Source organism: Aphanomyces invadans (assembly GCF_000520115.1).
Source record: "Aphanomyces invadans strain NJM9701 unplaced genomic scaffold supercont1.12, whole genome shotgun sequence".
Taxonomy (NCBI): domain Eukaryota; phylum Oomycota; class Saprolegniomycetes; order Saprolegniales; family Verrucalvaceae; genus Aphanomyces; species Aphanomyces invadans.
In genome coordinates, this window is record NW_008580157.1 from 505,267 (window position 1) to 531,019 (window position 25,753).

Below are 25,753 nucleotides of genomic sequence, written 5' to 3' on the forward strand. Positions count from 1 at the left end.
CGACAGTGATTTGTACTTGCGCCCCTTCTCTCTTCTACGAATGGACTCTTGATTTCAATATATCAAATCGAAGTTTAGAGGTGGTATCGAAGTGAACGAAGGCGAAGTTACTACATCAAGCCCAATCAGCGTCGAGATTTTCAAACCGGACTCGGTCGACCTGCCAAAGAGAGAGCGGCAACCAGAGCGCAGCCGATCACACCGCCACTGCTCCAGCCGCGTCGTGACAAGGAATCCAACGGTCACACCACGTATCAGTGCCGAGGGACGTCCATCATATCATGAGTAGCAGTACTCTGTCGCCGTCCTCCGTTATTGCGCTGCATGGACCCAAAGAAGCCAGTCGCGCAATTGCTATCCATCCACCGACGGGGTCCTCGACGTCTGCCTCTTCCGCCAACCTTCACACAAACACGCAAGCGCATTCGTGCCCTGCACCGCGTCACTTGATGGCCTTGCCTCCGCATCTCGCGTCATCGTCGAAACAACGTAGTGCTCCCCGCACCCCTCTGATTGGGTCACTCCCAGACCCGAGCTCGACTTTTCTGTCTGCGCATCCCATGCCGCCGTTGCACCTTCCACCCCCTCCGCTAGATCTCGACCGTCCTTCATCCTCATCTTCGTCAACTAGACGAGAAACTGTTGTGCAGTTTGCCAGTTCGTGTCCTGCTCAAGTCGGCTTCTTGCACATGCCGCGCCACGCCGCGACCATGACGGCGCCATTCCCGGCCTCCGACGACTTGTCCAAGTCCCCCTCTCTTGCAGTCATGCGCTCCATGGAGTCTCTGCGGCGAGAACGCCTGTCGTCTCACACAGACAACCGGCTCAGCCTCGACCGCCTCTGTCTCGAAGAGCAGGACGAAGACAAGGAAGATGAATCGGACGACGACGACGCTGCCAACTTCGAAATGGACGACGTGTTTGTGTTTGAAGCTCAATAAATCATCTGTTACATCTCCACCTGACCTCACACGTATATGCCGTCACCGTTGCGCCCGCCCCAAGCATGCTCTTGGACGATCCGCTCCAGTGTGTCGACGACGGCGCGGGCGGTGGGTCGATTTGCCGGGTCCAGTTGGAGGCACTGCTTGGCGAGCTGCAAAATCGGGACAGGGCACGTTGGAGTGAACTGCGGCAGAGCTTTCCCAGTCATGATGTCTTGGACGAGCGACCTCTGGCCTCCGCGCGTCGAGTCGACATCTATTCTATCGATTTGAGCCCATGCAAAACAAGCAACTTGCAGAGCCTAACAAGACCATTTCAGATTGTACCTGTCGCGCGGTCTGCGAACGGCAGCGCGTGTGTGTCGAGTTCGCACAAGACAACTCCAAACGAGTACATGTCGACGCGCTCCGAGTAGTCGTCGCCTCGGAGAACTTCGGGGGCCACCCACTTGGCGCTGCCAACTCCCGATGTCATCGTGTCCACGTACGACCGGACGCGGGCGGACGTAAAGTTGGTCAGCTTGCACAGAAACCGAACGCTGCTTGTCTTGTCCGCGCCATGATCGGCTGCGTCAAGACCTGGATGGTCGTCCAGGTCGTTCAGAGGGCGATGGACGAGCACATTCTGAGCGCGGAGGTCGCGATGAATAAGCACGGGGTTTTGCGTGTGGAGATACAAGCACGCCCTCGCGATGTGAAGTGCCATGGCAAATTTGGCGTCCGTCCAAGTGAGAGGCGCCGCGTCCAGAATCGAGCGGAGATCGCCTTGGTTCATGTATTCCATGACGCCGCAGGCCGTGGCCGCGACCGGGGTGTGCATGTCGTCCCATGCGACCCCGATCAAATTGACCACGTGTGGGTGGCGCAGGCGACCGAGCATGCGCATTTCGTCCATGAGGTGCGTCGCCGCCGCGTCGATCTCGTCGGCAGACAATGTGGTCGCGACTTTTTTGAGAACGACTGCAAGGTCATCGCACTGTCCGAGGTAGATCTGATGCAAATGCGTCCTTGAGTGCGCGAGGAGGCGGGTGCACACAAGCGAATCGAGCTGCAACCGCACGCGGGCGAGCTCGATGTCGGCCGTGACACTCGCGTGGAAGGCAGATACCTTTTCCGACGCGAGCGACATCGACGACGACGACTGCTTGAGGATCGAGTGTAGCGGACGCTTGTGCTTGGCGCCGGCGAACGCTGCCTGGTAGATGTGGTCCATGGTCGTCAGCGGATTATCTTGGATTTGACGATCCTGTCGGTCTCGGAGCTGCCGGCGCCGTAGCACGTACAGAAAGACTGCAACGAGGAGGAGAAGGCCGACGCCAATACCCACAAGCACCACGATGAGGCTGGACGAAGAGGCGGCTAACCACGGGGAGCGGTGATACGGATTCAGGAAAAGAAGGACGAACATGATGGGGAAGCGGGATCGGCTCGAACCAAGTGCGGGGCCATCGACGGAGACGTTGCGTCGAGTTGAAAGAATTCGAGGGTCGAGGTAAACGCAAGGTCGCGAAGCGTGAGCGACTGCGGTGGAATCGGGTTGTTGGACAAATTGCTGCGACCAAGATGAGTTGGCCGATTGGTCATCGAGACGTGGCGTACAGGTGTGTGAGGGACGTCAAGGCATAAATACTGATGGGAAACGACCGGAGAAAGTTTGACGTCAAGTCTCTACGTAGGGTTGTGAGGGGATTGCTGCGGCCTGGAATACGAACAGGGCCGTGAGGTGCAGCGGCAACGGGGAAGGAGCGTCCTCAAGTTGGCAGTCGACGAGGTTCCTGAAGCAAGATGACACGAATTCGATGATGTAGCTGGGGTCGTACAGTGTTCGAAGGGTGGAGGGAAATGGAGGGAGAACGGACGCATTCAAGTGCCTGATGGAACTACGCTTGTCGAGTTAGGTAGATGTGGGCTTGCCTTGCCGGTCGTACAGATGTGTGAGGTCACCCCAGGGGTTGGTCGTGGGAAACGTGAGGGCCACGAGGTCGCGGCCACCGACGCCAGACAAAGAACTAAACGTCGAGGGATCCGTGAGACATCGAAGACAGGCCTGTTGGCGCTCTTACACTGATGTGGCGTTGATTTTGGCCCAGTTCACGTTGATGTGGCGAACGTTGTAGGCGTGGTTGGTTGCATTGAGTGAATCATTGGCATTGATTGTGAGCATGGCTGTCGAAGTTCCCGATAAGGGCAAGCAGTGGAAGGAAGACGATAGTGTAACAGGAAGTGAGGACGATGCAGGGTCTATCTCGTTGTTTTTGACGCTCGGCACAACGCACGTTCCTGCCCATGCCGACCCGCACACACCGTCGCAGTCACTGGTCCATGTGTCCTGTGTCATGCTCGCTCCAATGAAGGGGCTGAAGAGCAGCACAAGGGCCATCCATGTGGAAGGCGCCATGGGGTAGCGGGCTAAAGTCCTTGGAGTGCACGGACGAGGACGATGGAGCCGTCACCGGCCTTGGTGAGTAACCTCCTGCGAACCCCCAACACGCTCGTTTACTGTGTAATGTCACATCTGATTCGACGTTTCATTGGTCGAATATCGTTCTACTTAAGAATTATAGCCAATGAAAGTTGTTGATTGCATACCATCGCCCCTGCACCACATGAGCCAGACCAGCGGCGGCCGCTGCCGGCAGACTGTAGCGGCCAGCCAACTTCGCGGCCCCATGGTAGATTCCTGGAGATAGGCGGGTGGCTCGCTCAGCCATGTATACACAGCAGTGCTGCGCAGGACTTGACGCGTCTGGGTACCTGGGACAGGGACTGTTCGTGCCGACGTCATTGTCACGTGGGGAGGAGGTGCAGCCAACAGCAAACCCACCCCACGCAATCCCATTCCCTGAGAATGCCACCCACCAATTGAGGCGTCCTGGCGGTGAAATGCCGCTGGTTCGTGGCCGCTATAAATGGCGACGAAACGCTTGGTTGTCGTTCGTGGCTCGCGAAGAAACGACCTGCCACCGACGCGCTCGACTGGTATGCCGCACACTCGGAAGCGGAGGTATGTCGGCAATGCCAACGCAAAGCGTCGTCAGGAGATCGAGGTGCCACACAACACACTTCCCCGGCGATTCCACGACATGAACTTCCTCCCGAGTCCAACCAAACCTCTCGAAGTCGGGGGCGGCGACGACGCCGCGGACCCATCATCTCACACTTCGACGGGTTTGGACTTGACGGCACAGCAGCAGCAGCGCCACCACCCAACTCCCCCGTCCATTGTTAAGCCCAAAGATCGGCTCATCACAAACATACAGGCTCACCAGGTTCGACGACGTGATGCATGCAAACCGTAAACGCGTACGGACCGTGTAGCGAGAGACCAAAAATTACAAATTGGAGACGTGGTACAAGAGCCCTGCAGGCGCAGGCACTGTCGCCAACACGATCGCGGCGGCGCTTTCCGCCCACGACAAAAACCAGTCGGGGTTCATCTCGACCGATGACGTGATTGCCACGTTGCAGCAAATGAACTTTGGTACGACGGGTAGCGCTCTATGGTGGAATCCATGCTTACGACATGCTCAGGGCTGAAAGACCACGAAGTTCGAGAGCTTCTGCTACACCACGACTCGACAGCGTCGTCGCTCTCGTCCAAAGGCGGCGTCGTGCACTATCGATCGTTTGCCAAGTACGATGCATTCGTCCTCTTTTGCTTGGTGCCATCACATTCACATCAACGGCGGGACTGCAGGCAGTTTGACGTGGCTCGAGACCCTGAACAAGATAAAATCGAGGACCCGTTGACTCGACAAGCCAGGTACATTGCAGGGCTCCAGCAACGTGTGGCTGCGGCGTCGCAAGTGCCCGTGCCGAGCGCAGTCGGGCGGAGGCGGCAGCACCACCGGAAGAACGACATTAACACGGCCAAGCTCGACACACTCGACTCACCACTCCCACCTGTGTCATCCCCCGCGACGCACGATATCACGACCGAGTCCCCGCAATTGCCCCCCGTCCATCAACGCGTGTCGACTGCAGTCGTACCCTCCACGAAAGCGGCAGACCACGACAGACGAAGCGACAGGCCGCACGACCTGGAAGCGTTCTGCGTGGAAGGCTTGGAAACCTCGCTGCGAACGAACCTCCCTTCACCCACGCGATACTCTGCCAAACTCGCGCCTGGGGTTGTCCCACACACGGCGTCAACTCTCGTACTGGGCGGAGATATGCGCAACACCCCCAAGAGCCTCAAACGGGCCAAGCTTATGCCCCAAGTCGTGGACCAAGCCCATCGAGAGGCCACTCGACAAGCGAAGCGCCACATCATCACGGTAAACGATTCGAAAACAGATTTCGTCGATGTGTTCTCACTGGGAGCCGGCAGGAGCACCTGGAGCGTATCAATGCATATGCAGCGAATGCGGACTACAAGGTGAAAGTGATGGCAGAGAACCACATCAAAGCTACGGCGACCAACATGCTCCACTACCACCAGTCGTTCTTCGTCAGCGTACGTCGACGTGTGGCTACGAAGGATTGATATAGCCCGGCGTAGCAATCGCAGCTCGCAGACAAGAACCATGAGAAGGGACTGATACACTCGGACATTGCCAAACACCACCACAACGTTAGCAATGAATCCATGTTCGCGCCAGGCTAATGGAGCGTTGTCGACATGACCATCTCGTTGAGCTAGTGTGGTGCCCCGTAGCACGACGTGGTGTTTGTGCCAGGACTTTGTCGATGCGTGCAGGGATGGCAACCCCGTCAGTGTCAGGACCTCTTGAAATTGTCCTGCCGCGCAAGTCCAACTCGTGCGCACAGCTACGTCGATGGTCAGTTGGGTTTTGTGCCCGATGAACAACGCCACTGGTAACCACAGCTCTTTCGGTGGCCACCGACCGGTGTGCAACCGAAACAAATGACATTATTTATCCCGACGCACGCACCAAATTTCGTGGTTTCAACGCTGGGTAACCCTCTCGGTTCTGAATTTGCACGATTTTGCACGATGTGGAATTGCAATGCCCGCAGAGCTCGGCCGACAACACCCACACAACGTCCGAAACTATTATAGTAGGTCGGTGCCACCACAACACAATGCATGGGTGCATGAACGAATGGCTGTTTGCAACTGGACAACTCCATCATGCGGCCATGCGTGGTCCGAGATCGCACCAATTACACACGTGCTCGATCGACGAACTGAGGTTGCTGCTTTCACGCAAACAGTCCGGAGAGCAGCGGATTGCTGTAAACGATACAACTCCCCAGTGGCATGCGTTGTCACGGGTATATGCATCCCTCGGTGGTTTTTCAGCCCTCAATGTCACGATCCTTCGAATTCATCGAGAAGCCATGGCATGTCAAACTAAATCCTCGAGATAGCACATAGCATGAGGGCTCGAAGGATCCTCGCTCTCACCCCCGTATGACGCTTGGTATTGCGCTGACAGAGCCAACCTGTTCGCAATACTCGTCGACGGAGCAACCATCCAATGCACGACCCCAACCAGGTCTCGCACCTGGTGTCGTGGGATTGTGAGTTCTGATTTATCCGGATCCAATAGAAATACCCAAGGAATTGTGCCCGCCCCAGTTATATACAAAGTCAGCTCTTTTCGTGAGACAGTTTTATTCGAAGAGCCTTTCGTATCCGGATATAGGGTGTTCGCAGTTGAGACGTTTCATTGTGCCATTTTTATCGGCCAATTAAATACGTGTGGTCAGAGTTTGACCAATTATATTAATAATACACTTAGCCCCCTATATGACACCCCATAATTAAAATGCAAACCGAATTAAAAATCAAAACAAATAATGTTCTTGAAAATTACAATTTCCCGTGGTGCGTTTGACTCGAGCACGCACGCGGCAACGAAGATGGAACGACTGCCTCCGTGGATCGCTGTCGTCCTGGTGAGTATGGCAACTGTGGACGGAAAGGCGTTGGAGCTTGTGGTGTGCGACAGCTGCGTGAACATTGAGTCCCCTCTCGGATTTTGTGGCGAGCTCCGCAACAAATACCCCGTGTGTCTTCAACGAGACATGACTCTTGAGCAGCAAGATCGTCTGGCCGAATCGCACTTCGCTGCATTTCATGCTGCATCCAACTCGACGAACTCAGCAACGACAATCTGCCATCAAGCGCTGCGTGAAGTTGCATGCATGTTTGCTTTCCCCGCATGCGAACTCGCCCAAGAGCGTCCGCTCTGCAGTGGCGCATGTGCCGCCCAGGTCACAAACAATTGTTCCACGTCATTCGCAGCGCTCGTGAAACCCGTGACAGACGCGTTGTGCGGCACCATCGACGATTCCAAGTGCATTCCGTGGACATACAGCGGTCCCAATCGCGGTGCGTGGGTGGCAGGGTTTACCATCTCGGTGGTGTTTTCGTTCCTCTCGAGCGTTGGGATCAACTTGCAAAAGCGTGCACTCAAGCAAAATGAAGTCACGGCCCACGAAACAGGCACGCAGCCACTGTCACCGTTCCGGCTGCCCCTGTGGACTCTGGGGTTCTGCTTGATCGTGGCCGGGTCACTGCTCGATTTCATTGCGTTTGGTTTGGCTCCACAGAGTCTACTTGCTCCGCTGGCTGCGCTGACGTTGGTGTGGAATATGGTACGTTTTTCAAACACACTCATGCATCGCATTGACCTCGTCCCCTGCGCAGATGCTCGCGCCATGCTTCAATAAGGAGCGGTTGTCGCGCAAGGACATTTGGGCGACTCTTATCATTTTTCTCGGTGCGACTCTGGCCGTCGTATTTGCCAACCACAACTCGCCGTCGTATACGCTGGACGACCTGAAACATCTCTACCGGAACTCCCTTACACGTACACAAGCCTCCTTCCATCTCGATCCTCAAAGCGTTGGTCGATAGTGCTCTACTTTGCTATCGTGTTTGTGCTCATTCTGCTGCACTACGTTGTGATCAAGTGCGTCGAGCACCTCCACTTGGCGTCGCACCGCCACCGCATCATCAACTTTGGCGACCCGTCCGTGTGGTCCACGGTGCGCCTTGTCGCGTATGCTGGGTAACTATTCCATGTATGGAGCGTACGATGTCACAACGACTTGTAGGCTGGGAGGGCTCATGGGTGGCCAGTCGGTGCTGTTTGCAAAGTCGACTATCGAACTGGTCAAGTCGCTCTTTGCCGGCGGCGACTGCTTCACCCACGCTGAGACGTACTGCATCATCGTCGCGATGGGAGGGTGCTTGATCGCACAGATGCATTTCCTCAACGGCGGGCTCGCCAACTACGACGCACTCTCCGTCGTTCCCATTTACCAGGTGCCTTTCTGCTGGCGTAATGGGCAGGATGTGACCTGGAACTCTAGGCGTACTGGATCATCAGCGGCGTCATGGGAGGGGCCGTGTACTTTCAAGAGATTCGTTCCTTTTCTGAATTCCAAGCATGCATGTTCGTCGTTGGTATTTTGACCACAATCGGCGGCGTCGCCCTTCTCGCGCAGCGGTCCCTTCTCACACCGCCACCGCTGCTAAAAAAGCGCAAGACGCTTGCCAGCCGCAATTTGAGCTCGTACTGGCATAATCCCCAAGCGCTCGCAAAGAGCGTCAACCTAGCCGGTGGCAGCGCGGACGGCGCTGTTGGCTCGTCCGATGACATGAAACCAAGAGCGGTAGGGCGGCACGCGTCCGCCATCACCACCACCACCGAGGAAGGTGACGAGGAGGGTCCTGCAGTCAGCCAGGGCAGCAGCGACGACGACGGGGCGACCGGCGGTGCGGGTGAAGCGGCGCCGACCTCCAATGGCATCGACGATGACAACGAAGACATGAATAGCATGAACCGACAAGCCATCGAGAACTCACTCGACATGTCACCCATGGGCACGTTCTTGATGGGGTTTCCGTCCCAGCGCAATCTGAGCATTTTCCTCCGACGAGAGTCCAGCAACCGACTGGCGTCGGCAAATTTGCGGCCGAACCACCCGCGGATGGCGCAGGACGACATCGAGATCGGGACCGGCACCGGTAGCACGTCGAATCGAACGGTCGATGGCACGGGTGCAGACGTCGTCGCCACTGAAAGCGCAGACGAAAAGCGAAAGGCCAAACGACGGTCCATCACGTTTGCAGGGTTCAAGTCGTCCAAGAAATAGCGACCTCGGTCTTTCTACGTAACTATTGGTGCATTCGATCAACCCACAGCAACTTGCCAGTGGAGGTGGCACCAAACACTTCATGCAGGCCGCGCGGCTCGAATTTCACATGAAATGGACCAGGAAGCCCCTGGTGCTTTCGGCAGAAGCGGGCGGACTCACGAGAGCTGCGGCAAGTTGCTTGGGTATTACGTTAAATAAGTGTGACGTCGTGGGTCGAGAGCTACGATGGATCGGACGGGTCGTCCTGCCGCAGGTCGTCGTCGCCTTTCGACCCTTCCATGAGCTCGGACACTTGTGTCTGGAGCATGACAAGAGTTTGCTGGATCTTTGTGTTTTGATGGGCGAGTTGAATAATCATTCCTTGGAGGACTTTCATTTGGGCGTCGCTCGCCGCTGCGTTGGTGCCTGGCCCTCCATTCAGAAAGCGTTTCGAGCTTTGATTGAACGAGGTGGGGGTGTCGTCTCGGAACGAGTTGAGCCGGTCTGTGAGTTGGCTCGACTTGGCCACGACCATGTTTGTCCCACGTCGAATCCCGTCGACGCCCGTGCGCACGACCTGGTACTGGGTCAACGAGTGCCCGAGCTGTTCGAGTTTGGCATGGGTGGCCGCGAGCGGCCGCACCACCAACTTTTGCACCGCCGACAAGCGGTGGCCACCCGCTTTAACGTCCATGCGTCGCGGGCGAAGCGGGGCCAACGCATCCGGGTGCGGCGCCGCATCCAACGCATCGTCCATGACAAACGCGACACCGCAGACATGGCCGATTCGATTCACAAGATCCGTTCCGATGGCCCACACATACGCGAGAGTTTCACCGACCAAGTTGACGTGGTCCCATTGCATCGAGTCTTTGCTTGCCCAGTACGCGTCGATGATCATGGCTACGACGTCAGCATGAGGACATGTGCGAAGCAGCGCATGGAAGCGATGCAACATGCACTGTCAAGATCTAGGGACGACGGTCGTACCGATCACGATGTGCGCCACGACAAACACGGCGACTAGCGTGAACGCGACAAAGAGCAGCATCGCCATGACTGGGCTCGTTTCCTCCAACGGGGCATAGTCGAGATTGCCAATGAGGGACTGGAGCAGCGCCGTGTAGCTCCGCGAAACGGTGCTGAACCCTTCGACGGACGACCCGAACACGACGCAGTAGCACGTTGCGTAGGCGTACACGACCAGGCCAAACACAAACAGGAAGCTCGAGACCTGGGTCACGGAAAGTGCCATCGTCCGCACGACCAGGTTCACGTGGGGCAGGAGGTCGAGGTACAGGACGAGCCGGACGTAGCTGAGGAAGCACACGGTCGCCGCGAGCCGCATGCTGATATTGTACATGAACGCGTACGATCGAAAGTTGCCCGGCGACGTGCTGGCGATGTGGATGTTGGGGAAGTCCAGGCCCGCGCACGCGCGCAAGAGCCACATCACGGCGTACGCGATCGAGTTGGCAATCTGGACCCACGTTTCGAGCCGTCGATACACGGGCCATCCTTCCTTTCGTGTCGCTCGGAGAAGCAGCAGAAAGTAGAGCACGAAAAAGACGGCGACGACAACCATCGAGTAGTGCGTGAGAAAATTGAATGACGTGTCCACGTACGGTGCGACGACGCTGTCCGACGTCGGGACGACCCCTCCCGACGGCGGCACTTCAAACGCAAACCGGAGAACCACCACGGAGCTCAGCATGACGTTGAACACGGTCAAGTCGACAAACACGGCTCGGGTTTGGAAGTCCATGTATCTGTTCGACTCGATCGACGCAAGGAGGGCCTTCGTCTCGATGGCGTCCGTGTGGGGCAGCACGACGCGGAACGCCGGCGCGGGGTACACGGCCGACGTCGCTCCTGTGTAGCTGGAGAAGAATGCCCGCCGGGTGTCTGAAATGTTCGAGTCCTCAGACGCAGAGTCCCACATAAAGTTGGATCCATTGCCCGCTCCAAACGGCACAGTGCTCTCGACAGACTCGTCGAAATGCCCCGACTTGGTTCCATAGCACCAATACATCTACGCCAACAACACCGACGCCGTTGAGACGAAGCACGTTGGGAGAAGGGGGGAGGGTTACCTTGTCGCTGCCAGCTTGAGGGGGCAGCTTGGATGTGCACTCTTGTGGGAGCACCCGGAGCTGACCGATGCTGATGCCCCCCACGACTTGACCATACTGCAGGATGGTGTAGTCGCCGGTAACGGGATCCTTCTCCGAGTAGAGCGCTTCGTAGAAGGGGCCTTGCAGCCACTGATACACTTGCGGGATCGTCGATATCGCTTGAAACTGCGTCGCGTTTGAATCCGTGGGACGACTGGACGTCATAAATATTCCTGCGAGTCGTCCGTGAGGCGTCAACGCAACTGCGGCGTGGTGGCTCACGTTTGAGGTTGGCATTAAAGTAGTACAGACTCGAGTCCGAGTACTGGGCGAGGACGTAGTCGTTCAGGAAGAGCAAGTACACAATGTAGAGGGCGATTTCTCGAATGCGGAGTTGGATGCGCACTCGCCGCTGCTGCTCTTTCAGCTTGCGCAAGTGTTCAGGTGTCTGTGTCACGTTGTCGTCAGGCTGGTCCCACGAACGACGTCGGGGTCACTTACCCACTTGGTCTTGATGCGGTTGTGCAGCTTCCGAACGCGCCACCTGTGGGAGGCCATGCGTCAGTGCCAAGAAGCCGCCGCAGCATGCATCACGTTGGTCGTACCACTTGGAGATTGTTTGGGCGGCGTTGGTGGTTTCTTCGTGAACAAAGTCTGTGTTGGTTGCGATAAAGTCGTTGTCCCTGTCCTCGGAGTCATCGACCGTGTCAGCGCCACCGGGGTGGACTTTGTATAGCTGCTGGGCCGACAGCCGCCGCGGTTCTGACAGCATCCCGGCCAAACTCCCAAGGCATGCACGGCCGCCCTCCTGACGACAACCACTTTGGGTGAAACTCCCGACCAAACACAGCGATGGATTCGGTTTCACTCGGCGGCAGTGTCACGATCGAAGTTACAGGCCCCCACATCGACAAAACGGCTCGCCTCCAATCCATCGCGCTGTCGGCAGTGTTTGCGTCGGTGAAGATGGATGGCTTGGACTCGTGGTAGCTCTATGGCATGACACAGAGCACAACTTACGACCGTGTTGTAGGGCGCCCTACCCTGGGGCAAAAGTATGGTCCCTGACGTATCTATGATGCTCACGACGCATATAGGCAGTGCGTGGCGACATCGCGCTGAACACCCGCATTCCGCGGGACTTGCACTTTCGGCAGAGTCTTCGCCCGCGAGATTTTGCCATCGAAGCGACTGTACGAACGAAAGCAGAACACCGCGTGGAACCGCAACCGCCATCGAGATCATTGAGGGGAACGAAAAAAACTCGTCCAACAAGGGCTCATGACAGCGTCCACGTATAGTCCATGCGTGGCCACGAGAGTATTGGCTTACAGGAATGACAGACGTTGCGACAAATGTGGAATCGCTGTGGCGATGAGTGTACGCTGTCGGATGCAAGTACATGTCGATCCAAGGAAATGCTGCAAAACGCCCATGACCTAGCCGTAAAGCGAGCGATATCGCTAGCGTCCGAAGAAGTCGTGGCAGCTGACGAATACGCTGCTGCGTGTCGTGCGCAAAAGATGGTCGAGTATCGACACCATCGATGTCTGAAAGGCACCTGGAACCCTTCGAATCATCTTCTGTATCTCTGTGAACCATGATTGTAAACTACAATCTCGATACCATCGCGTTGCGCTGTCCCTTTGCATTCCAGCACAAGTACTTGGTTTCGACGTCGATCATATGCTCGGCAGTTACATGAACGACTGTTCAAGATATCCTTTCAACCAATCAAACTCTCGCAAAGCATCAGCACCAAGCGGGTCGACAGCGCGCAACCTTATGGAGTACAGCTTGCTGAAAGCGTGGAAGATCCGCGTGCCAGAGGTCAGTTCACGCGATTGAAGCCCTCAATGGATCATGGCTACCTGTTTAGCCATCGTCCCAAAGGCAAAATCGCGTTGAAGGCCGACGCAGTGACGGCTTCGTGATCTTGCATCCACGCCAGGGGCCTCCCATGACCGCAGCGCCAGTGTGGAAGCAATCGTGTCGACCGCGGTGCACGTTATCGCCAACGTCCCCAACGAAACAAGTCGTTCTTGAAACAAGTCCGACCGGCAAAATCGGAACGGCTTGGTCTAGCAACGTGTCGCCAAGTCGACGTCCAACATTACGGCATCCAGGCACATGCAAGCGTTACGACAGCATGAAAGGCATCATCGAGCATGACATTTGCAAAAGCACCACGCAGTACCATGCGCTGAGGCATGGGAAACCAACCACGTCGAACACCAACAAATCCACAACAACGTCGAGAGAGCAACTTCGCCACATTCGGGAAGGCGCCAGTGGCGACAAAGTGTCTGTGCGTGTACAACCATCTTTTACGAAAAAATTCTCATCGGTTTCTCTGTTCAGACGCTCCATTTGGCTGAGCGATTGATGGTGTGCGATACAGACGTCGCCATGAAGCGGCAGCCAGCAGCTCGTCCGCCGTGGCCCAAAGAGTATACGCTCGACAGTTGAAATGCTTTTGCGTTAATGCGTCGCTTTCGTAGGTATGTGGCTAATTACTTGACTGCTGAAAGCGAATTGGCGTTAAGTGACGCCAAGTGGAAAGTCTCCATGACCGAAGAGAGGCAGCAGAGGTTTGACGCGCATTGCGATCTCGTGGCTCAGGGGCGAGATGGCACGACCGCGGACACGGTAGGCCATGCTCATGTAAGATGCTGCATATTTCTCAACGGAATCGTACTTTAGAAACGAATGGAGGGAGGACCGCCCTCCCAAGTCCAAACGCGGTCAAACCCTCCGCCGTTCAAGTCCAAGCATCACTTTCGAGACAAAGTGAACGTATGTGCTGGCGTAGGTGACGCTTTCAGATGGCTCACTTTGACCGCGTTAGTCTTGGAAAGTTGAACTCGGTGGAGACTCCGAAGAGTCGATGGCTGCTGCTTCGGAAGACGCAGCGTTGTTCAAGACACAACAGGTACCAGAGTTCTTCAATTCAACTCCTTCACATGCCTCATAGATGCTGCTGCGTTCGCATAAACTCTCAGGGGCGGAAGGCATGTTTGGCAAGCGCAGGCTACCCTTGAATGTAGGCTACATGTGCCCCCCCATCGCACTGAAATCTCATGTTCGGCCTCGTCTATTGGCGTAGAATCACCGGGGACTGACGTGGCAGCGCACAATTCCACGGCAGCCCAAGGCAACTTCCGCCGTGATGGGTATCGCGTGAAGAAAGTAGCCCCTCCGCTGTCCTCCTCGTGCCGTTGTGGCGACCTTTGGACCGATCGCCTTTGTGTCTGCCTATCAAGGTGAGCCAATCACTGGCCTCGATTGCTTGAAAATTCCCACGGTGTCGTCGGCTGAAAGCGCGCGTCTGATTCAACGCTTTCGACACGTTGCGTTTTAATGTTTCCAACGCGATCTTCCAAGATAAAACCGAATTTGCAGTGGGTTTTACGTGGTGGCACCTGATCGGGTTTTGCATTCTGTACGCATGTCGATTGGCTTGATACAAGGTGCAAGTGCTTCTTTTTATCCAATGAAATCGACCAAGAGCTTTTCAAAGATATGGACCAAGCCACATTTTTGAATTGCCTCGATCGGTCCCATGAACTCGTCGTCGACACCAGTGTGGACCCCCAAGTGCGGCGTCCATGTTCCAGCGGAGCTCATCCCCGAAGCCATCGAGTTCGAGCAGAACTGGATCAAGTACGGCATAGCCAAGTCGGCCCTGTACGAAGCTCGCATGGCGTCCTATGAAGCCGAATGGGGAAGTTCGTCGTCGCAATCACTCAATCAGCACGTCCTTGATTCCTCCGCAATGTCGACGATTTGCGAACCGTCTGTGTCTATCCCACACCACGAAAACCAGTTGTACGTGTCCACGGTCCAAGAGATGTCCCACCTCAGCACAGCCTCGTACGACAAGATCAAGTACTTTCCTCCCATGGACAACCAACCCTTGTCAAGCTGTCTGGACGAAGAGGACGACGACGACATCAGTCTATTCATTTCACCGATGGTATCGACGGCAGCATTTTCATCGCACTGGACGCTTGCCGATGCCAAGACGGGCTTGAGCTCCGCCATGGACATCCTCTGTGTATCTCCCAACGGCGGCCGACCAAAGGCCAAAGCGGCCAAGCGCTCGGTATCTTCCGGACGAAAGATTCGATCGTCAGATGTTACAGCGCCAGCTCCCGCTGTTCCGGCCAAGAAGAAGTCTGCGGCGGCGTCTGCGAAAAGAAAGGCCGTCGACGAACTCCGACGCCCATGAGAATCTCGCTCCTGACACTTTAACTTATATTAAAATGCTAAATGTTGTAACTCCGACGTAACTGTCACGACGAAGTCGTATCGAGACCATGGCGGATGCACCAACTCCAGAGCGTCCGGCTCCAACGAACGCTGCGGCAAAACCAAAGCTGTTTTTTCAGTTGTCCCGTGCCCAGCAGCGCAAGCACGGCAAGTCGGCGCCGGTGCTGCGGCAGCTCGAAGGCGACACGCTCTCGGACAAACTGGTCACGTATCGCAAGACAATTCGCTTCCACGTGAAAGCGGGCCATGACGACGTCGTTCAGTTGGTGCATGATATTCACAAGGGACTGCAGGACCCAAATGCTCGCGATGTACCGTCGCACCTGCGTTTGGGACAGACAGGCTCACACGATCGGTGTTTGGCGGCAATAGGAGAAAGGAAGGAATGCGCTGCACTTTGCCTGCCACGAGGTACACATTCTCATCGAGCCATTCCATCACGAATAGTGATAGGGAGCGGAGAGCGCGGTGCTTGCACTGATCAAGGAAGACTGCTCTGTGGACGAGCCGGACGTAAGTGAAGGCTGCCTTCGTGCGACGCCTTGATCATTGCGACTCGTAGATGGAAATGCGCTGGACACCGATGCACTACGCCGTCATGGGCAAGTTCAAGCATATCGCGGCCATCCTGCTCAAGTACGCCCCAACGCCGTACGTGACAATTAACCGCCGTGATGTACGTGATTCATGCATAACCATGGGGACATGTTCTAATGCCGTGGCAGAAAATTGGCACGACTCCATTGATGCTGGTGGGCACGCCGTGGGAGGGCTGACTTGTCACGACAGATCTTTTGAACAGGCGGCTGGAGAAGGGTACCCTAGCATCGTCCGACTGCTTTTGGACAATGGTGCTGATATCGACGACCGAGACGTACGTGAGTTGCACATGACGTTTAGTCTTGAGAACCACGCACTGATCGAATGGTTGCCCTTTGTTGATGCAGAACGAAGGTAAACTTCCCCAAGATCTCCTGCACGGAAGAGAGATTCTAACGTTGTTGCGTGGGGTAACAGGTATGACGGCACTACATTATGGTACGTACGTGATCCCATGACGGTCAATCAGAATGGAAGTTGCGGATGTGGATGGAACGACAATATAGCGGCGTTGACTGATCAAGTTCGGGCCGCCGAAACGTTGCTCGAGTACAAGTGTAACACCGAGATCAAGACAAAGTCATCTGGCGAGACTGCCTTGGAGCTAGCAGAGCGCATCAACTCGCACCTCGTGTCCATTGTCCTCTTTGAATGCTAGCATTAACACAGTCACGTCGGGGTCGCTTCATGGACTCGGCGCCAATTTGCAGATGGTATTTTGAATATTTATCCGGATATAATCGCTTATCCGGTAAACGCCTCTCAGAATAAAGACGCTGCTCGACGTCTTACATGGCACGGTCAGGACGCAAGTTCTACCGCGTCACCAGCGAGGTGCGCATTGCTAGCGCGCCGAAACCAGGACTATGGATACCACATGCCAAGAAGCTTCCAAACGAAGTCGTGGAGGTCGTGGACGAAGGTCACCGCACGTTGTCGTTGCCATTGTCGCCGTCGGGAACACATTGGCCGCCTGGAACGAACGAAGAAAGCTATGCCGGCGATGTAACCTACCTGAAACTCGCCTATGCAGAAGGCTGGGTGCCTCTGGAGCGAATGCCGAATGGTGTCTACAACATGGAGCTCTTACCCGAGACCGATTGGACCGAAGAACTACCTCCACCGAACGCATACATTTTGTTTCGTGCGTTGGTTCCGCTTCAGCTCAGGAGCGGTATGCCAATCTTCTGCTGCTTCACGCTCATTTTGCGCATTAGGTCCAGATGGGTTTGCACCCAAGCTGGTGCCCGTGGAGACCAAGGAGCCCAACGACATCGTGCAAGTGTCCCGCATCGTGACCTTTCCTCAGAGTTCGATCTCTTTCGTGGAAGTGCACCCCATGGGATGGCTCAGCATCCAGCTACCAAGTGGTCGCAGGCTCCTCGAACGAACTACTTCGTTCACACCCACATCGCCACTACCAACGCGGCGGCACTGCATGGAAGAGCCGTCCAGCACGGTCGCAGTCATCGCAGGCAAATCCGGTGCCACTCCATCAGCACTGCTTCCAGAGACAGCTAACTCTTGAACTGTAGGCGTATTAGAGTGCGGCCACTTCTTCTACTGCGTTCAAATCGCCGTGGGTATTCGAGAGTTCCCAGACATCATGAGTCCTCGCGTGGGCAAAGGCTTCCACGTCAACACGATCGTCGAAGGTTCGAAGCGCTTCACGCCTCAAAGTTCGCCAATCACATATGTAAAACTCCTCCACGAACGCGGTTGGGTGTTTGAATCGACGATGGATGGCCAAGTACATTGCAACTCGTTTGCGCCGGCGACCTCATCAAGCAAATTGTATAGTTGGTGCTGGCACCCCTGCAGAGCCAGGTTCAACGAGACATCTCACGGGCATTCTACCGAGTGTTGCAGCCTTTCATCCATGTGCGTTGTGGCGACGTCGAGGGGGGAGTTGCATTTGACGGTACTTGGCGTAGGTGTACAGTGGTCCGACCTTTGAAAGCCCAGTCATAGCATCGCGGTCCACCTCGATCGAATGCCGCGAACGTTTACAAATCGAAGTGCCCCATGTTCAAGGCGCCACGACTACCAACAAGTGGGTCTTTCTCAAACTACGCCATGCGCCAGGATGGGTCGCGGAGACGTCTCGAGATGGCGCGACCAAGCTCGTGGAGGCCATCGAAGGAGGTAGTGCCGTCCAATCTCAACACGTCGTGGGCTTTGCGTCATTCAGCCGCGCAATGCGTAGAAGCAACGACGATCGAAACACCAAAATTTTACAAGGTGAAACTTGCGGTCCCGGTGCTCGCCGCGCCCGACTTGGACGGCCCGCGGTTGCAGGGCAGTTTTCCCAAACAGGTCCATTCAATCGTCGAAAGCAGCTTACGGTAAGTCTGGCTCGTGGCCGTGCTCGTCGTGCGTGCATGATGCGAAGGACGGTCGCGTAGGTACATCACGCCCGAGTCCACCATGACGTACGTCAAGCTTGCGCATGAGCCTGGCTGGATCTACGAGACAACGCTGTCTGGCGAGTGCGTCCTTGAGACTCTGACGAAAGGTGCCAAGCGAGGCATGCGAGTCTTTGGTGGTGGGTGAGAAGCACGTTGATGTAGAGCCCGAGAAGCAGCACGGCAAGTTCTTCTATCGCGCTCGAGCCAAGGTCCGTGTGTTGGTGTCGCCCGAACCAAGCAGCGCCGTCCTCAAATACTTGGACGAAAATCAAGTAAGACGATGTGGATCCTTCCAAGATGTCGAGAGCACCGTGGGGGTAATTGCGTCGGCTGTGTTGCAGGTGTTCAATGGCGCCCTCCAGTTCAGCTTGCCCGAGTCGGATGTGGTGTATGCATCCGTCAAGGACAAGGGATGGGTGGCCCTCGACGGTCCATCGGCTAGCAAGGTCACCGTTGAGAGGATATCAGGTGCGAGCGACGCCCTCGGTGACTTTCCGTCTCATTCGGCCGTAGAATTCATGTACCAGCTTTGCAAGAATCCTCCGAGCTGGGTCGCCGTGGGGTATCCGAATCGGTCGTGGTACAAAGTGCCCGACGAGGGGAATCGAGGTACAGCGCCATCATGCATGCCCATGGCTCTTACGTCGACGGTAGACATTTTGGCGAACGAGACGACGCTGCAGAACGAGATCTTTGCCGATCGCAACACGCTGAGCAGTTCGTCCCAAGGTCTCGAGTCGATTCCGCTCGTGCGGCACGGTTTCCTAACCACTGCTGCGACGTCGATCAATGTGCCGGTCGTGCTAGAAGAGATCAAGCATCCCGCGAATGCGATTCTCCTCACGTTTCCATGGAAACAAATGTGGTGGCACGTGGCGTTCCCGGACAAGACGATTGTCGTCGAGCTACAGCACGGGCTGCACGGCGGCTTCCGTGCCGTCTTGTGCAACGGCACTGTGATGGCGCAGTCGCGGCTACTTTGGGACTCGGGCGACTCGTACGAGTTCACGACGCTCGGCCATACCTTCAACGCGACGATTGCGCTCGAAGGCGCGTTCTTTTCGTCCGCGACGCAGTACTACACATACTCGCTCGTCGTCGACGGTGCTCCGATTCGACAGAGCACGTACAATGATAACTAACGCAGAAGCTGGACTATGAACCTGGGTGTTTCTATTTCTCCTTGGGAGATGATCTGGGAGCAATACCCAAACGGTCCCTCAGCATTCCCGTCTAGTGGACGCCGCGTCTGCCGCGATTCCGCCCGAATTCGGCGGCGAATCTTTGGCGCAGGCCGTTTCAGTACAGTAAAATCAAATCCCCATCTCCCGCCTGACTGAATTCTGTCGTCTCCTACACGACGGCGGCCTTGCTAACCTACACGACGGCGGCCTTGCTAACGGCAGCGCGCCGAGACGGCGCTGCAGCGTCCATGGTAGCGCTGCACGGTCGCGATGTGGAGGACGTATGGAGGGTCGAAATGTAAATACTTAAGTTATGAGTATGCGGACGGCGATACAATCCTAGCACGTTGCAATGTGCTCTTGAATCGGCGCGAGACATGACACAGACCCTCGCAGGCTGCCGAATGTGTTGGCATCGTGGATCGCGGCGCTGCGACTCTCCTTCTCCTCGAGGACAATGCGCAGGCTGTGGCCAATGTAGTCCTTCGTATACACGTTCACGTCCAAGTCCGGGCGACTGGCTTGCAACGCTGGTACAACGAGTTGAAGGAACCCTGCAAGCATGTGCGAGTTCATCGACTTCAATTCGACGCGCGGGTTCGAGAATGGCGACTTGGAGTCTCGTTGCCCGGTCAAATGATACGAAAGCCACTGGTTCAAGTACTCGTGTTTCTTTGCATCGCCTTGAGACCAATCCGCCAGCAGGCGCCTCCATGCGAGAGACCCGAGTCCATGCGCTGTAGTTGCAGGGGTGTCCATTTCCTTGATCCACTCTTCTTGAATTCGAACGGACCTCTCGCCCTTGCGCACTGCGGAGGGAGTTCTCGATGCTTCGATGACTTCGGCGCTCTTAACCAACACACGCGTTGCACCAATCGCTTTCGCAGGATCGTCAGATGTCGCAGGCGCTTTGGTCGGATCACTGGACAACCGAGTCAAGGTCATTGTGTATGGAACTTGGGTAGGCAAAGCGGTATCCGATCCACCATACTCGGTCGCTCCGGTTGCCGCCGGTAGCCCAAACGAACTGCAGATGAAGCGGCGGAGAGTTTCGTGCTCCGACTCCAACACTTCACGGAAAACGGATTCCCTGGCCACTGCCTGCTTCATTTGCGTTACTTGGTGTTGCAACGACTTGTTCTCCATCATGACGCGCTTGAGTTCCTGGCGCAGGCGCTCGTTCTCGTCCGCGAGAGTGTCGTGAGCAAAGTACATGGTCCTCGTCTGCGCTACTGGTGGCCAAATGCGAAATGCCATAAATGTGATAGATCACGGCCTGTCCGAATATAGCGATTTCATTGGCTATTGGGAATGCATTCAATTGACGTGTGAGAGTCCTCTACGACGATCCGCAGTATCATGTTTGCTACATTATACAAAATGAAGCATGGTCGCATTGATCAACGTGCTGGATTAAATGTCACATGTCGAAGGATTCATCTTGATTTAAACTATGCACCATAGGCCCGCCGCCATGTGGAGATTCGTACTTGCTTCACGTTTGCTCGAGATTCGTGCAACGTGCGCCCGCCCACGAGACCGCAGGCGAGGGAGACGGACTGCTCTTGTCACGTCTGGTCCCATGGGTCGACTCAATCTGGGCTCAAGTATGCACGATCGCCCACCAGCGTATCGCACCGCAAAAGGAATGGCTGAGTTTAGGTACTTTACGATACCAACCAACAGTGCGAGGCACAATCACTCGACTTCTCAAAAGTAAAGTTCGAACGCGGCAAATCTCCATCGCTGCATGCGATACTCCTCCTCCATCTGGAAGAGGAGCTCGCTCTGTTCCGTCCTCTTTTTGCTTGTGCACGCGGTATGTTGTCAGAACTGCACCACGTTGATGTCAGAAAGGGGCGACCACCTTCACAAGATAATTTTCGATTCTGTCATACACATGACTAAATGGGGCTTAGACGGCCGTACAAGCCAGCTCCAGATGTTGACGAGGGGGTCGTCTGAACTTGGCACTACCCCACCGACTCATTTCCATGACCGTAAAGATGCGTCCCCCCGCCGTCGACGCGATGCCTTCGCGTCGACAGGAATGCGCATCTCGATAGACGTACGCAAACAAGCACACTTGAAATTGTTTGGTGCTTGGAGCCATTTAGGTCGAATGAAGCCAATCAACGGCTGTCAAGGAATTACTGGGAATGAGCCAATCACGGGCCTCATGGAAAATTTCAAAAATGGTCGAAAATATTAGCAAAAATGTTCATGTTTCGTGAAGTGTCACATCATGTGAACGAGCCTCGCGCGGCCTCTGCTACATCGGCCGTGTCTGTCGCTGTTCGTTGAGTATTCAGGCGATGGCAAGAAAAGCGCGGAATGATGCAAGCCACGATACGGCAGGTGTATGGCAGAGCAGACGATGTGGTGTCCAAGGTCAAGTCTGTACACCACTTTTTAGGGCGTTTTTGAAGTGCAGTACTGTACTATACCAATATATATATATTTTAACGTTGTAACAAAAGTTGAAAATTGTTGACATAAAATGGATAATATAAAATAGGATCTATAAATAGAAAAGGTAATACAGTAATGGATTTGAACTACTAACCTTTTGGGGATACTTCGTATTTAAAAAGTTCAAAAATAGTTTAAGAAACAATTTTTTTACCAATGGACAACCCCTCGAATCTTGTTGGCGCCTCCACATGAACCAAATCACGCTCTGCTCCTGTTTCCTGTCATCTTCACACTAAAAATGCGTTGCCTCCATAGAGCAGATACACATCTAAACAGATTTTGTGACCCATCGCCGGTTAGATGAGAGGAACTCGACAAAGACTCTATCTTGCTCAGCAGACCGCTTTGGCACTGCACGAACGACGCCTTTGACAGCTTGTAGAGTGAAAGAGAATCAATTTATCCTACAAATGCTGGGTGAACTCAAAGACACTGCAATGACTCGACAAGACACCTCCATTGATCGAGTCGCCTTGACTGCACTGACAAGACAACTCCTATCTACAGCAAACCACAACCAGCCTAACTAACAGGGTTGATGCGATACAATCAAGTGCATCCTTCGACTTTGCACCACTGGATCCCCATGTGATGAAACACGTCGACGTTTGGGTCGGTGTAGTTGATCGCGAGTTTCGCTTGATCCAGGTTGCGGTACTTCATGGCTTTTTGTGCTAGCCTTGCGTTGCTGCTGCTTCGCTTTTCGTGGGATGCCAGGGACATGGTCGTTCGCAGCACGGCGTCGTAGCGGGACTTGACCATCTCATCCGTGTACAGCAATCGATATCTTGTTTGTTTGGCAACGATGGTTTTCATGTTGGGGACGGACGCCGCGACAGCAACTTGCACACTTGACATGCGGATTAGTTTGGGTTGCCGAGGGCGAATTGTCGAATGGCCACGGCGTGGGCCATGACATGGCGCTTGAACATGGAACGACTTTCTGGGCCGAACAATAACGGAGGCGGTTTTCGCTGCGATGTCATATTTCTCCACGTTTTAATTCAGCCCAATCCGACTTCGACGGCATTCGAACAGACACTTGATATGGATCGAGCCAATCAAATCGTCCGATTCTAACATTGCACCAATCAGAACCCTCCGTCGAGCGAACAGATAGCGTTGAACGGCGAAAAGGAATCAGCCAATCAAATGGCTCCATTGTCACGGGGTTCAAGTTGAAGTGGCATGTCTCCACGGTGGCGAACTGGGGCAGCGGACATGTTGCTGCGATTGTGAGGTAATCAAGCTCCCGCCACGACCAAAGATGGATTGTACAGTCAAGTCCAAGCGGGGGAGGGGGGTGGTGCGGTGCACGTGTTTTTCTTGTGCCTATTGATGCCGTCTGATGGGGATGGTGGCGGAGGGTTCGTTCCTGATCGGTCCCGTGTTTTTATGTGTACATCGAATGTGGAACCGCCAGAACACTCGAATCAAGCTGACCTGCGTGTGGCAAATATCCCCACACGGGATCCGCTGTGCCCGATTATGCAACCAAAACCAAGATGAGTTCAACTCCACGCCGTCGACCTAACAGAACCTTGCCATTATTGGGACATTCACACCGTCGACGCCATTGTGGATTGGGCTGCTTGTACTCGGCAGCGAAGCAAACGACGTCGACTTGGGCACCCATGAAAGGTCGTGGTTGCTCGGCGGACGAGCAAGTCCGGATGATGGAACCATTTGATTGGTTGATTTTTGACCAATCATACACCGCACCACGTCGCGGGTGCACACATCTTGAGCAGCAACGATGGACGAAGAGGAATGGTCCAAGGAGCAGGAAGCGAACCGGAAGCCTGGGCAAAAGCACCCGACTCCGTCCCCTGGGTTTGCCGACCGAGTGTTCTACGAGAGCTTGCTGTCGCAAAACCCCAAGAGCAAGATGGCAAAAAAGTGGTGCCTCGAATATGGTGTCCTGGACTGGGACGACGCTGCGGCGCTGTGCAAGGAACTGGGTGTGTCGTTTTCGAGCAAGGGGGGTGCAAAGAAGGCAGTCGATCCAAAAAAGCGAAAGTCAAAGAACATCTTGGACGATACAGTCGACGACACTGGGCTGCATGCCAGCAGCAACTACGAAGGTGTTGGCGTCGGTGGGATTTAATGCCCACACGTTGTTGACGATGGCAGTCCGTAATTCATTGGCGTCACTCGCATCATCATGTCCCTTGCATGAAATTGGTCTTGCTGCATCTTCACTTCATGCACTATGAACCCAGTCACGCCACTAGCGCTTCTCGTCGACTCCACACAAGAAGGCTCCTCAAAGCCGACTGCATCATGGCCGACCTTCCTCCACATGATCAACCTCCCATGACAATTTTGCTCGGAACCGACGGCAGTCATACCGCTCCAGTCGAATTCCGCCCGAGATGTTCTATCAGTCCGACAATATTGTTTATGCGACCATTGCAACGACGGTTCAGGTCGTCGCTCGTTTCGTGTCGTCCCAACCTGTCTGGCATTTCGCATGAGACACCACACGATTGCTTGCATGTCTTCCAACTCGATTGAATGGCGGCGCAGCCCGTGAAGGCACGCGAGAGTGCCTCGTCCGGCCCAACCGGCGTCGTCAATGGACAAGTCATTCGAGCACCACAGGACGATGCTTTATTCGTACACAAACCGAACTTTGTCCTGCACAGGCTTGCGCGAACCGACAGGGTGCTTGAAGCCTGGCTTGGGGTACCCCACGTAAAAGAGACCCAAACACTTGTCGTCCGGTCCCAGCTCGAGGAATTCTTTCATTTCGCTAGTGTACACGCCTGGTCCCGAGCTCCAGTACGCTCCCACTCCCAGCGACGTCGCGCGCAGGTGCATGTTTTGCACCGCACACGCCACAGCCTCCACCTCTTCAATCTCTGGAATCTTCTTGCTGTCTTGGCGCTTCAGGCAGATCGCAATCACGTACGACGCTTGGAGCTTCGACGCAGACTTTTTAGCGTACTTTTTCGCATTGAACGAAGCCTCGGGCGTGATGTTTTTGTAAATTTCCGCGTCTTTCTCACCCAGCTTGCGACGACCATCGCCTCCAAACACGATGAATCGCCAAGGTTCAGTCCGTCCGTGCGTCGGTGCCCAATTGGCACTCTCAAGCAGTTTATTCAAGATGTCCTCAGGCACGGTACGATTGGGATCGTAGTCTTGGGGGAAAACCGACCGACGGTGCGCCATGAGGGCTTCAGCGTCCCACAACTGCCGTTGCTTCTTCAGGTATTTCCAAATAGCGGCCCCGGCGCCAGTGGCTATGACAGTGAGCACCGAAGCGCCAATGGTCAGTCCGATGCTGGCGAGGGCGCCGTGTTTGACCCCGAGCTCGTAACTCAGGTTTCGCGTGGTCGTTGTCGTGCGTTGCGCCATCGCGATTAGTTTGTGGTGAGGCTGGAATTTCCACCCGACTGCACGGTAGACGAGTAGCGAGGGGAATCGGTCATTTGATTGGTTAAAATAGATGAACTAATGAAATAAGTAGCTCCAATTGGTGATTTGCCAGGACCAACCTCCAATCAAACGCTTCCTGGACGAATGATATGCAAACGTTTACAAAAGCCATGCAACGGTGTTGAAGCGGCGTGCCGGTTGCAGAAGGACGATTTCATTATCGTACGTGTGCACTCGTCCGTCAGCTTTGCTCCAGTCGAGCAGCACCGGTAGCCGCTACATGAGCGTGAAGCTCGCTCGCGTGTCAGTAACGTGGT

General features: G+C 55.1%; 14 protein-coding genes across 16 annotated transcripts; 10 read left to right on the top strand and 4 right to left on the bottom strand.

Annotated features, from left to right (window-relative positions):
* The first annotated feature begins 149 nt into the window (after positions 1-149).
* Positions 150-1,347, top strand: H310_06673 (hypothetical protein). The gene has a single exon (XM_008871818.1). The coding sequence runs from the start codon at positions 282-284 to the stop codon at positions 939-941; it is 660 nt and encodes a 219-aa protein (XP_008870040.1). The 5' UTR covers positions 150-281; the 3' UTR covers positions 942-1,347.
* On the bottom strand, positions 154-3,439 carry H310_06674 (TKL protein kinase). Its single transcript, XM_008871819.1, has 8 exons — positions 3,008-3,439; positions 2,873-2,953; positions 2,765-2,824; positions 2,657-2,719; positions 2,544-2,612; positions 2,351-2,496; positions 1,272-2,303; positions 154-1,200 (listed from the first exon to the last, which is right to left on the bottom strand). Exons 1-8 carry the CDS (start codon positions 3,340-3,342, stop codon positions 968-970), a joined length of 2,019 nt encoding a protein of 672 aa, XP_008870041.1. The 5' UTR covers positions 3,343-3,439; the 3' UTR covers positions 154-967.
* A 195-nt stretch (positions 3,440-3,634) lies between these two features.
* H310_06675 (hypothetical protein) lies at positions 3,635-5,572 on the top strand. The gene is made up of 6 exons (XM_008871820.1): positions 3,635-4,213; positions 4,263-4,425; positions 4,476-4,578; positions 4,642-5,221; positions 5,275-5,400; positions 5,446-5,572. Exons 1-6 carry the CDS (start codon positions 3,854-3,856, stop codon positions 5,548-5,550), a joined length of 1,437 nt encoding a protein of 478 aa, XP_008870042.1. The 5' UTR covers positions 3,635-3,853; the 3' UTR covers positions 5,551-5,572.
* A 1,166-nt stretch (positions 5,573-6,738) lies between these two features.
* On the top strand, positions 6,739-9,384 carry H310_06676 (hypothetical protein). The gene is made up of 5 exons (XM_008871821.1): positions 6,739-7,511; positions 7,564-7,726; positions 7,774-7,927; positions 7,974-8,184; positions 8,232-9,384. The coding sequence occupies exons 1-5, from the start codon at positions 6,774-6,776 to the stop codon at positions 9,015-9,017; spliced, it is 2,052 nt and encodes a 683-aa protein (XP_008870043.1). The 5' UTR covers positions 6,739-6,773; the 3' UTR covers positions 9,018-9,384.
* H310_06677 (hypothetical protein) lies at positions 9,241-11,885 on the bottom strand (the record flags this gene model as incomplete). The annotated part of the gene is made up of 6 exons (XM_008871822.1): positions 9,241-9,902; positions 9,990-11,031; positions 11,093-11,346; positions 11,396-11,561; positions 11,615-11,657; positions 11,719-11,885. 6 exons carry the CDS (start codon positions 11,883-11,885, stop codon positions 9,241-9,243), a joined length of 2,334 nt encoding a protein of 777 aa, XP_008870044.1.
* Positions 11,886-11,965: 80 nt separating this feature from the next.
* H310_06678 lies at positions 11,966-12,803 on the top strand (the record flags this gene model as incomplete). 2 transcript variants are annotated; one of them, XM_008871824.1, is made up of 4 exons in its annotated part: positions 11,966-12,096; positions 12,147-12,168; positions 12,211-12,408; positions 12,457-12,803. In XM_008871824.1, the coding sequence occupies 4 exons, from the start codon at positions 11,966-11,968 to the stop codon at positions 12,715-12,717; spliced, it is 612 nt and encodes a 203-aa protein (XP_008870046.1). In that variant the 3' UTR covers positions 12,718-12,803. The 2 variants fall into 2 exon arrangements, with proteins under 2 accessions (XP_008870046.1, XP_008870045.1); XM_008871823.1 differs by having other exon boundaries at positions 11,966-12,099; positions 12,457-12,758.
* Positions 12,792-14,563, top strand: H310_06679 (hypothetical protein). Its single transcript, XM_008871825.1, has 8 exons — positions 12,792-12,943; positions 12,993-13,421; positions 13,475-13,563; positions 13,615-13,762; positions 13,817-13,909; positions 13,962-14,045; positions 14,088-14,156; positions 14,220-14,563. Exons 1-8 carry the CDS (start codon positions 12,800-12,802, stop codon positions 14,295-14,297), a joined length of 1,134 nt encoding a protein of 377 aa, XP_008870047.1. The 5' UTR covers positions 12,792-12,799; the 3' UTR covers positions 14,298-14,563.
* Positions 14,564-14,675: 112 nt separating this feature from the next.
* Positions 14,676-15,344, top strand: H310_06680 (hypothetical protein; the record flags this gene model as incomplete). Its single annotated transcript, XM_008871826.1, has 1 exon — positions 14,676-15,344. The coding sequence occupies one exon, from the start codon at positions 14,676-14,678 to the stop codon at positions 15,342-15,344; it is 669 nt and encodes a 222-aa protein (XP_008870048.1).
* An 88-nt stretch (positions 15,345-15,432) lies between these two features.
* On the top strand, positions 15,433-16,443 carry H310_06681 (hypothetical protein; the record flags this gene model as incomplete). The annotated part of the gene is made up of 7 exons (XM_008871827.1): positions 15,433-15,696; positions 15,758-15,796; positions 15,839-15,898; positions 15,948-16,061; positions 16,111-16,137; positions 16,188-16,339; positions 16,403-16,443. Coding segments are annotated over 7 exons (696 nt in total), but the record flags the coding sequence as incomplete, so codon positions are not given.
* A 237-nt stretch (positions 16,444-16,680) lies between these two features.
* Positions 16,681-19,561, top strand: H310_06682. 2 transcript variants are annotated; one of them, XM_008871828.1, is made up of 12 exons: positions 16,681-16,698; positions 16,752-17,159; positions 17,203-17,469; positions 17,521-17,735; positions 17,786-17,866; positions 17,920-18,130; positions 18,192-18,330; positions 18,391-18,500; positions 18,556-18,665; positions 18,735-18,861; positions 18,907-19,002; positions 19,048-19,561. In XM_008871828.1, exons 2-12 carry the CDS (start codon positions 16,778-16,780, stop codon positions 19,533-19,535), a joined length of 2,226 nt encoding a protein of 741 aa, XP_008870050.1. In that variant the 5' UTR covers positions 16,681-16,698; positions 16,752-16,777; the 3' UTR covers positions 19,536-19,561. The 2 variants fall into 2 exon arrangements, with proteins under 2 accessions (XP_008870050.1, XP_008870051.1); XM_008871829.1 differs by having other exon boundaries at positions 18,195-18,330.
* A 306-nt stretch (positions 19,562-19,867) lies between these two features.
* On the top strand, positions 19,868-20,813 carry H310_06683 (hypothetical protein). Its single transcript, XM_008871830.1, has one exon. It carries the CDS (start codon positions 20,214-20,216, stop codon positions 20,592-20,594), a length of 381 nt encoding a protein of 126 aa, XP_008870052.1. The 5' UTR covers positions 19,868-20,213; the 3' UTR covers positions 20,595-20,813.
* A 1,403-nt stretch (positions 20,814-22,216) lies between these two features.
* H310_06684 (hypothetical protein) lies at positions 22,217-23,027 on the bottom strand. The gene has a single exon (XM_008871831.1). The coding sequence runs from the start codon at positions 22,908-22,910 to the stop codon at positions 22,602-22,604; it is 309 nt and encodes a 102-aa protein (XP_008870053.1). The 5' UTR covers positions 22,911-23,027; the 3' UTR covers positions 22,217-22,601.
* Positions 23,028-23,808: 781 nt separating this feature from the next.
* H310_06685 (hypothetical protein) lies at positions 23,809-24,159 on the top strand (the record flags this gene model as incomplete). Its single annotated transcript, XM_008871832.1, has 1 exon — positions 23,809-24,159. The coding sequence occupies one exon, from the start codon at positions 23,809-23,811 to the stop codon at positions 24,157-24,159; it is 351 nt and encodes a 116-aa protein (XP_008870054.1).
* A 356-nt stretch (positions 24,160-24,515) lies between these two features.
* Positions 24,516-25,504, bottom strand: H310_06686 (hypothetical protein). The gene has a single exon (XM_008871833.1). It carries the CDS (start codon positions 25,413-25,415, stop codon positions 24,666-24,668), a length of 750 nt encoding a protein of 249 aa, XP_008870055.1. The 5' UTR covers positions 25,416-25,504; the 3' UTR covers positions 24,516-24,665.
* Between the last annotated feature and the right edge of the window lie 249 nt (positions 25,505-25,753).